The sequence below is a fragment of the Triticum aestivum genome, chromosome 6D (genome assembly GCF_018294505.1).
Source record: "Triticum aestivum cultivar Chinese Spring chromosome 6D, IWGSC CS RefSeq v2.1, whole genome shotgun sequence".
In the NCBI taxonomy this organism is placed as follows: Eukaryota; Viridiplantae; Streptophyta; class Magnoliopsida; order Poales; family Poaceae; genus Triticum; species Triticum aestivum.
The window spans coordinates 489,712,176-489,721,471 of record NC_057811.1 but is presented as its reverse complement, the minus strand read 5'-3'; the positions used below and the strand labels follow the sequence as shown (position 1 = coordinate 489,721,471).

Here is a 9,296-nt window from a genome sequence, read left to right as displayed (position 1 = left end):
CGGCGGCGGCGCGGGCGGGGCTAGGTTTTCGGGGGCGGCGGCTGGGGTGGCTGCGGGCCTCGGGCCTCTGCTTATAAAGCCGGCTGGGCTAGTGTCCGGCTCGGGCACGACCCGGTTAGGTCGGTTAAGTTTTTTTTAAATAATCCTGACGCGGAAAAACAAATAAAAGAAATACTAAACCGAGTCCAAAAATCCTGAATTAAATTTTCACGGTCCTCTAATAATATTGCGGACAAAGTGAACATTTATTTGGCCTCTAATGCAAATTTAGAAAACACATTTTTTTCCTAATTCAAATAAAGTAGCAATAAAACTTCAAATAAAATTCTTATTTGATTTTATTATCTTTCCTCCAATATTTATTTATTTTGGAGAAGTCATTTTATCCCCTCTCTTTTATTTTCATATTAGAAATATTCGAAGAGAAAAAAAATTAAAACCAAATGATCCTCTTTTCAAAATTTGAGAAAACTCAAATATGAAAATAACGAAATTCCCAACTCTCTCCGTGGGTCCTTCAGTTGCTTAGAATTTCTAGGATCAACCAAAAATGCATTAAAATATGATATGCAATGAATGACCTATGTATAACATTTCAAATTCCACTACACAATGACCTATGTAGGCTGTAGATCAATTAGCTTAAACTTCCTCTTGATGGCAGCATCAATCCGTCATGTAGCCCCTTTTTTTTCCAAAACAAATCTCATCCGTCTAAAACCAGCACGCCTTTTGTTTCCATGTATCCTCCGCAAGATGCTCCCTCCAGCGCCCAACCAGCCCAAACCAGCACGCCTTTGCACCCAGCTTTCCGCCGGCCCACCGTGCGGCTAAACACAGCCCAGCCTGCCGCTCCCGCGAGTGCATCCTGCTGGGAGCTCCTATGCAGCGCTGCAGGCGCCCGTTAACGATCCGGCGCCGCAGCGCTGCTAGCATGTGCCCGCCCACTAACGTGATGCCCCAGATTTTTTTATTTTTTTGTTAGAAAAATAAAATATGAAATCAAAAAAGGTTTAAAGAAAAAAGGTTCATCCATTTTTAAAAAAAGTTCATATCTTTCAAAAAGGTTCAACAATTTTTAAAAAATTCATCAATTTGAAAAAATGTTCATTCAAATTTAAAAAATGTACATCCAATTTAGAAATAGTTCATTAATTTTATAAAAAGATCATTAAATTTGAAGGAAAACATAGAAATTCAAAAAACGTTCATGTATTTTTAGAAAAAGTTCATTGAAGTTAAAAAAAGTTCATCCATTTTCAAAAAGATCTTCATCAAATTTAAAAAAAATTCATCGATATTAAAAAACTGTTGAAATTTTTAAAAAGTTCATAGATATTTAAAAAATTCACAGAATTTTCAAAAAAGAAAATGTCAAGTGGCGCCTAGATGGGCCGGCCCATTTACGGACGCCACAGACGGCAGTTAACGAAAATTCACGGTAACTGGCGCCTGTGGCGCCAAATAGGAAAAGCCCATCCTGCTGCGTGCCAGCGAGCTCTCCTAACGGGCGCTTTCAGCGCCCGCAAAGAGTTCTGGCGCCTACGTGCATATTTAGTGGGCTGTTTGTCGAAGCCCAGTCGGTCATTGACTGTTCGGTCTGCTGTTTTTCCGCTTCGCTTACTGGTTCATTTTTCTGTTCCCTCTGTTCCTATCGGCATACTGGTTCTTTCTCTATTCCCTCAGTTCGTATTGGATTTTCCCTGTGATTTTTCCCTATCTTTTATGTTAACATTAGATGCAGAAGCAAAAAAAATTGTTACAAAACGAATAAGGTATTTATTAAAATCTTTACCTCCCTCTTTGTTTAGTTTATATTTCAGAAAGTATTAGGTAATTCTTACTAATAAAAAAACGTTCACAAATTTTGAAAAGATAGAAAGAATTCTTACTACTAAATCGAAAAAGCAGAAAAAAAATCTTGAACTAAAAACTGTTCACGAATATTGAAAGGAAAGTTCAGAAACTTCAAAATAGTTCACGAATTTCAAAAACGTTCATCCATCTTTAAAAAAGTTCATCGAATTTGGAATAAGTTCATCATTTTGAAAAAAATCATCGAAATGGAAAAAAGGTTCACCGATTTGAAAATAGTTCGTTGGTTTCAAAAAAAGTTCACGAATTTTAGAAAAAAAGTTCATCAAATTTGAAAAAAGTTCATCCATTTTTTAAAAAGTTCACTGGTTTTTGAAAAAGTTCACCGGGTTTAAAAAAAGTGCATCGAATTCAAAAAAAAAGTTCATCGTATTTAAAAAAACATTCATAAAATTCGGTGACCTTTTTTCATCACATTAAAAAAGGTTCACAAAATCAGAAAAAGTTCAACGATTTTGAAACAGTTCATGAATATGGAAAAGGTTCGTAGATTTTGAAAAACAAGTTCACAGGTTTTGAAGAAAAAAAAGCCATCTATTTTATTAAAAAATCAAACAAAAGCTCTCGCGACATGAAGAAAAGCTAAAAGTAAGGAATGAAACATAAATCAAAAACAGGCACAACGGGCGCCGACACACCGATACACAATATTTGTTAACGAGGTTCATCAATACGGTGGCATCCATGGAATGAATGACTACGGACTCCACCTGTAAGATACCGCAGCCCGACACAAGGTAGGTCCGGACTGGACCTTCTGCACGGGCTGCATTATTGTATAGTTGTGTGTTAGTGAAACACTGTGCACACTCCATCCTTTTAAGGAGGTCGGAAACTTTGTGAAGAAGCGGTATGGGACTAAAGTATAAACTACAGTTATTAGAGTATCTCCAACAGTTGCCCAACAAGCGGCGCGCTAAAATTTAGTTTGCAGCGCGCCGATCGTCTGGTTTGGCGCGGCGGGGAGCGCTGGCTCAAGCAGACGCGGTAAAACGCCCCACGCGCGCGTTGCTCCAGCAGACGCGCTAAAATGCAGAGCGCGAGCTCTCGCACAACCACCTTTTTTAAAACGGTGCATACATATTTTGTTCATACATAAAAACGATACATAATTCATAGCATAGATGAAAACGATACAAAGATATTTTACATAGTTCATAGCATAGATAGATAACGATTTACGGTGCAACTAGATAAAAAAAACTATGGTGCAACTAGATAAATAAACTACAGTGCAACTAGAACCTACTCCCAGTCGTCCTCATCATCATCATCATCATTCTCGGTGGTGTTGTCTGAGGTATCGACCCAGATGTCTTCCCAACGGTCATCGTCGAGGGAGAAGATCGACGTCCCGCCTGCCTCAACGATATCGCACTGCGATACGGCCAGTGCCTTGCGCCGACGCCTGTTGGCACGCTCCGCGCGGCGCCTTGCCGTCCTCTCCACCCAGAAGGCGTTCTTGGCGGCGACGTGCTCCGGGTGGAGCCGGCGCCACTCCGCCATGGCTCGCTCGTCCTCCTCGGTGATGAGGAGGCGACACTGCAGCCGACGATGGTCCTCACGGTCCTGACCTGTAATTAGACAAGGCGGAAGGGCGACGCGCTGCGCCTGCTCGTGCGTGTATACGTCGTGGAAGTTCAACTGCGCGCGAGGCCTCCCTAGGCGCCACGCCGCCGCGTCGTACGCGCGGGCGGCGTCATGCGCGGTCTCGAACATGCCGAGGCCGAGTCGGACGTCGGCGTAGTATGCACCGGAGGGGCACAGGCGGACGCCGCGGTAGCCAGATGATCCCCGGCGGAGCTGCGGCATGGTGGCGCGGTGGTGGCGGGGCGCTGAAGCGGCGAGAAAGCGGTGGAAGAGGCAAGGAGGCGGGGAAATGCACGCGTGGCAGTGTGTGGCGAGCACCGCATTTTATAGGCGCGCCCGAAGCGGCGCGCCAAATCTACTGCGCGACCGACAGCTTTCTCCGCGCGCGCGCAAACGTTTACCGCGCGCGGTTGTTTTCCGCCGTCGCCGGAGCGCGCGAAAACTTACCGCGCGCTCAATGGGCCTTTTACCGCGCGCGTGTCTTTTCGCGCGGCTGTTGAAGATGCTCTTGGACCTCGTCTTCGTCCACGTTGCTGGCCGATGATGCTGCAAATACGTCTACTCCAGGCGATCAAACTTCACAAGGCTGCGGCATTAGCTTCGACTGTTCCGCCTAAGCTAACATGCACGTTAAATTTTGTTTCTGACAAGTAAAGAGAAGCCAGCAGATGGGCGACTCCGGCAAGCCCGTCATCGTCGGCTGTTCTTTCTCTAACGAGAAGCATATGGGCGACTCCAGCGAGTCGTCGGCGGTGGCTGTACTTTTTCTAACGAGAATTATATGGGCGACTCCAGCAAGTCGGCGGCGGCAGTCGTACCTCAACGCGTGCTCTCGGCTGTCCCGTCGTTGGGGATTCAACGACGGCGGCACCGCGCCCCGGAGCGAGAGTCCTGACGGGCTGCAGCAGGCAGCAGCTTTAGCCACATACACACCGCGGCAGCCACAGAATCTCTCTCTATCATCGAGGCTTTTCCTCCAAAGCTGCGTCTAAGGCGTTTTCTGAAATGCCCTCAAAGCTAGTACATGAATCAAAGGCGTTTTACGAAAACGCCTCCAAAGCTGCGTCAACCCAAGGTGTTTTCCCAAAACGCCTCCAAAGTTGCATCAACCGAGGCGATTTTCTAGAACGCCTCCAAAGCTGCATCAATATGAGGCATTTTCTTAAAACGCCACCTCTGGCACTATTTTGAGGCGTTTACAAATTGGCTTTACAAAAATGCCTTCAACAGATGATGGGGGCATTTTCTTAACAACCATGATGCATTTTCTTAACAACCATGATGTACTGGCTGCACGACCACACAGTCCCATGGCAACGGATCAGAGCGCAGAACTGGCCACAACGATGGCCCTCATCCAGTCCCGGCCGGGTCTGATGGGGCAAAGTTCCATGTGGCGCCGTCAGCAGCCACGATCCCCGGGTCCCAAATTGATCCCCGCCATCCTGCGGAGGCCGGATCTAGCCAAGACCCAGCCAGCCCCACCGACCGTCGTCCATCGGCCCGTTGGGTATGGACGGGCACCACGGCGGCGGAGGCCCCCGGGCAAGGATGGTGCGGCCGTAGTACCACGGCGACGGTGATATGTGCATTCTTGCATCACTGTTTCTTAAAGTGAATTGCTCATTTATTATTATGTTTACCACATCATGGCACCATTTTACCTTCAATTTCTTTTTTATTTTCCAAGATTACAATGGATGGGGAGATTACGGAAAACTGTCAGAAAAGGAGCAAAAAGGCACGTGCAGACTTTTACGGAGATCAGTCAAATCGGCAAAATCATAAAAGTCAACAACTCGGTAAAGGAAACCCGGAGCCCTGAACCTGGGCCAGGGGGTGGCCTGCTGGGCGCACGTGCCCCCACGCGTCCCCAGGCCTAGGGTGCATCCAGGGGGCATGTGGGGCCCACATAGGTCCCCCAGCCCCCTCTCCATTTGCAACTAAATAATTTTTGTCTGACCAGTTCAAGTCTGCTCTGCGATAGGCCGATAGTGAAGGCCCATCAACACCGAAGCGGCAGCTATTTGTCACAAAAGGGGGGGAAAGCTCCAAAGCGGGCGGCATCTAGCAAGGGGGACGTCATCGAGCTGAACGTGTGTAGAACTCAGAGGTGCCGTACGTTCGGTACTTGATCGGTCGGATCGTGAAGACGTACGACTACATCAACCGCGTTGTGATAACGCTTGCGCTGTCGGTCTACGAGGGTACGTGGACAACACTCTCCCCTCTCGTTGCTATGCATCACCATGATCTTGCGTGTGCGTAGGAAATTTTTTGAAATTACTACGTTCCCCAACAGGGGAGTCCTAGTAGGACTCCATCCTTCTGGCGCGCCCCAGGGGCTGGCCGGCCTCCCCTCCTCCATCCTTTATATACGGGGGCAGGGGGGCACCCCATGGACACACAACTGATATACGATATTTTAGCCGTGTGCGGTGCCCCCCTCCACCATATTACACCTCGATAATATTGTTGCGGAGCTTAGGCGAAGCCCTGCGTCGGTAGAACATTATCATCGTCACCACGCCGTCGTGCTGACGAAACTCTCCCTCAACACTCGGCTGGATCGGAGTTCGAGGGACGTCATCGAGCTGAACGTGTGCTAAACTCGGAGGTGCCGTGCGTTCGGTACTTGATCGGTCGGATCGTGAAGACGTACGACTATATCAACCGCGTTGTGTTAACGCTTCCGCTTTCGGTCTACGAGGGTAGAGATCACGGCGGGCGTCGCCGCCTGGTAGGACGGACGGGGGCGGGGCACTGGGAGAGGGGGTGGGGAGCACAGAAGCCGGTGGTGTATGGGCGAGGCTGAGTTGTGTGGCGCAGCGGTGGCAAGCTGGCGGGGATGCCGGGAGGGGAAGAGAGCGCGGCGCAGGCCGACGCAGTCAGTTCTTCTTCACCGGCTTGGTAATCCTTCCTTGGCTCCTTGGTCGTCTTTACTGTACTTATATTTTTAAATTTTTATGGTAAAGAGGAGTGATTAGGGAACGTCATCCTGCTTACGCTCCTTAACCATGTCACATGCTCATCCTTATACCAGAAGGAATGGTGAAGAGGCCAATGCAAATGATGCGTCTCGTCTTAGAAAAAGAGTGGCTGGTGGTAGCAGTTAGGCACGGGAGGAAAAATGAATCCACCAGCTCCTCTTCGCACCAAGGTCAATTATAGTCACAATGATTAGCTTAAATAAACATCCGCAGCCGCCCCCCTTGGATGCTTCCTTCTCGAGCCCACAACAAAGCGACGGTACCACTACCACTGGAAATCTTTGTTAAGCACCGATGGGTGGATCTGATATTACTACTTCTAGAACACGAAATCCTTGTGTTGGTTCCTTAATTGCTAGTCTCCAACTTAAGTATTTCTAATGACTGGTAGTTCTAAATGCGCTTCACTTTTTCTTGGCAACTTCGTCATGGATGCCTCCTCCGGTCAAGGATGGCGGTTCGAATGGTTGAAATCGCAAACAAAGCTTAAATATTTTATTGCCTCATACACGACCGAATGGGAATTCATTAGCTATAAAACGAGCCATTGAGGCCTTCCAAAATGCGCGCACATAGCTTTCTATCCCGTGCTATCCTTGGCAGTACCTCTCCACAAAACACTCACCATTGAGACCAATTACCCCGGCGTCCGGGACCAACCCGAACGCCGGAAGACATGGAGACGGCTATCGGTGCGGCAAACTGGATGGTCGGTAGGGTGCTGAATAAGCTGTCAGATGACTTGCTGGCCGCTTATGTGGCCAGCTCCGAGCTCGGCCTCAACTCCGAGCAGATCAAAACCAAGCTCAAGTACATGCAAGGGCTCCTGCACACGGCCCAGGAGAGGGGTGTGAGCAGCAACCCTGGCCTGCAAGGCTTGCTAGAGGACTTGAGCAAGAAGGCTGATGAGGCTGAGGACGCGCTGGATGAGCTCCACTACTTCATGATCCAGGACCAATTGGGTGGTATCCGGATGGCAGCCATGGAGCTAGGCGATGGCCTCCGTGGTCATGCTCTACATGCTTGCCATGCTGCTCGCCACACCATCGGTAACTGGCTTCCATGCTTTTCTTGCACACGTACACAAGATGATGATTGTGCTGCTTCGACGATTGTTGGGAAACCCATAAAATTCGACAGGGTGACCATGTCTAACAAAATCAAGTCAGTGATGGAGGGCATACACGACCTATGTCATCCTGTCTCTGACTTGCTGGATAAAATTCCAAATAATAGCACATCGATCACCCTTAAAAGGACTCCAACGGGTTCAACAGTCGCACAAGATATATTTTATGGGAGGGATGTCATTTTTGAGCAAACTGTGACTTCACTCACCAGTGGCACATATCAGAATGAAGCACTTTCTGTTCTTCCTTTTGTCGGCCATGGGGGTATGGGAAAGACAACTTTCATCCAACACTTGTATAATGAGAAAAGGATTGGGGAACATTTCGCTGTCAAGGTTTGGGTATGTGTTTCAACTGATTTTGATGTGCTTAAGCTCACCCGGCAGATCCTTAGTTGCATACCTGCAATTGAAAAAGAAGAATATAACTGCACAAATGAAACAGCCAATTTAGACCAGCTTCAAAAATCCATTGCAGAGAGACTGAAGTCTAAAAGGTTTTTAGTTGTCTTGGATGACATCTGGAAATGCAATAGTGAAAGTGATTGGAATAACCTATTAGCTCCATTCAAAAAGGGGGAAATCAAGGGCAGCATGGTTCTTGTCACGACTCGGTTTCCATCTATAGCACAAATGCTGAAAACAGTTAATCCAACAGAACTACGTGGTTTGGAGCCTAGTGACTTCTTTAAATTATTTGAAGCATGTATCTTTGGTCAGAGCAAACCTGGGCGTTACGAAGATGAGCTGATTGATGTCGCAAGAGATATTGCAAAGAAACTAAAGGGTTCACCACTAGCAGCCAATACAGTTGGTCGGTTATTGAAGAAAAACCTTTCTCGGGAATATTGGATGGGAGTTCTTGAAAAGGATGAATGGAAAAATGCAAAAGATGATGATGATATTATGCCATCTCTTAAAATTAGCTACGATTACCTCCCTTTCCATCTGAAAAAAAGTTTTTCATATTGTGCCCTTTTCCCTGAAGATTATAAGTTTTATAATTCAGAAATGACTAGCTTGTGGACTGCCATAGGTATCATAGATTCTCATTGCCAAAACCATAAAAACTACTTAGAAGAACTAGTGGACAATGGTTTTCTCATGAAGAGAGTTGATGAGTATCATCAATACTATGTGATGCATGATTTATGCACGAACTTTCTTTGAATGTTTCATCTCAAGAATGTGCCAATATAAGTACTTTAAGTTTTAACGCCAGTGACATCCCACGATCTATTCAGCACTTATCAATCACCATACAAAATATATATGATGAAGGTTTTGTAGAAGAAATGGGTATATTGAAGAGCACGATAGACGTCGGAAATTTGCGGACTTTGATGATTTTTGGATATCATGATGCAAGAATATCAAATATTTTTAAAGATACATTTGAAGAATTAAAGGGTCTCCGAGTATTATTTATACCAATGTACACTCCAAAATCTTTGCCAAACAGATTTTCAAATCTTATCCACCTCCAACACCTTAAAATTAGTTCACCTTACTCGAAACATATGACTCTACCTAGGGCATTATCTAGATTTTACCACTTGAAATTCCTGGACCTGGAACATTGGTGTTGTAGTGCAAATTTGCCTAAAGATATCAGCCGCCTTGTGAATTTACGCCATTTCCATTCTTCCAAAGAACTCCATTCCTGTATTCCTGAGGTTGGAAGGATGAAGTGTTTACATGAGCTAAAAGAA

At 46.4% G+C, this 9,296-nt stretch overlaps 1 protein-coding gene across 1 annotated transcript; it reads left to right on the top strand.

The window, feature by feature from the left end:
• Positions 1-7,054: 7,054 nt before the first annotated feature.
• LOC123142242 (disease resistance protein RGA2-like) lies at positions 7,055-8,969 on the top strand. Its single transcript, XM_044561232.1, has one exon. It carries the CDS (start codon positions 7,132-7,134, stop codon positions 8,752-8,754), a length of 1,623 nt encoding a protein of 540 aa, XP_044417167.1. The 5' UTR covers positions 7,055-7,131; the 3' UTR covers positions 8,755-8,969.
• The last annotated feature ends 327 nt before the right edge of the window (positions 8,970-9,296 follow it).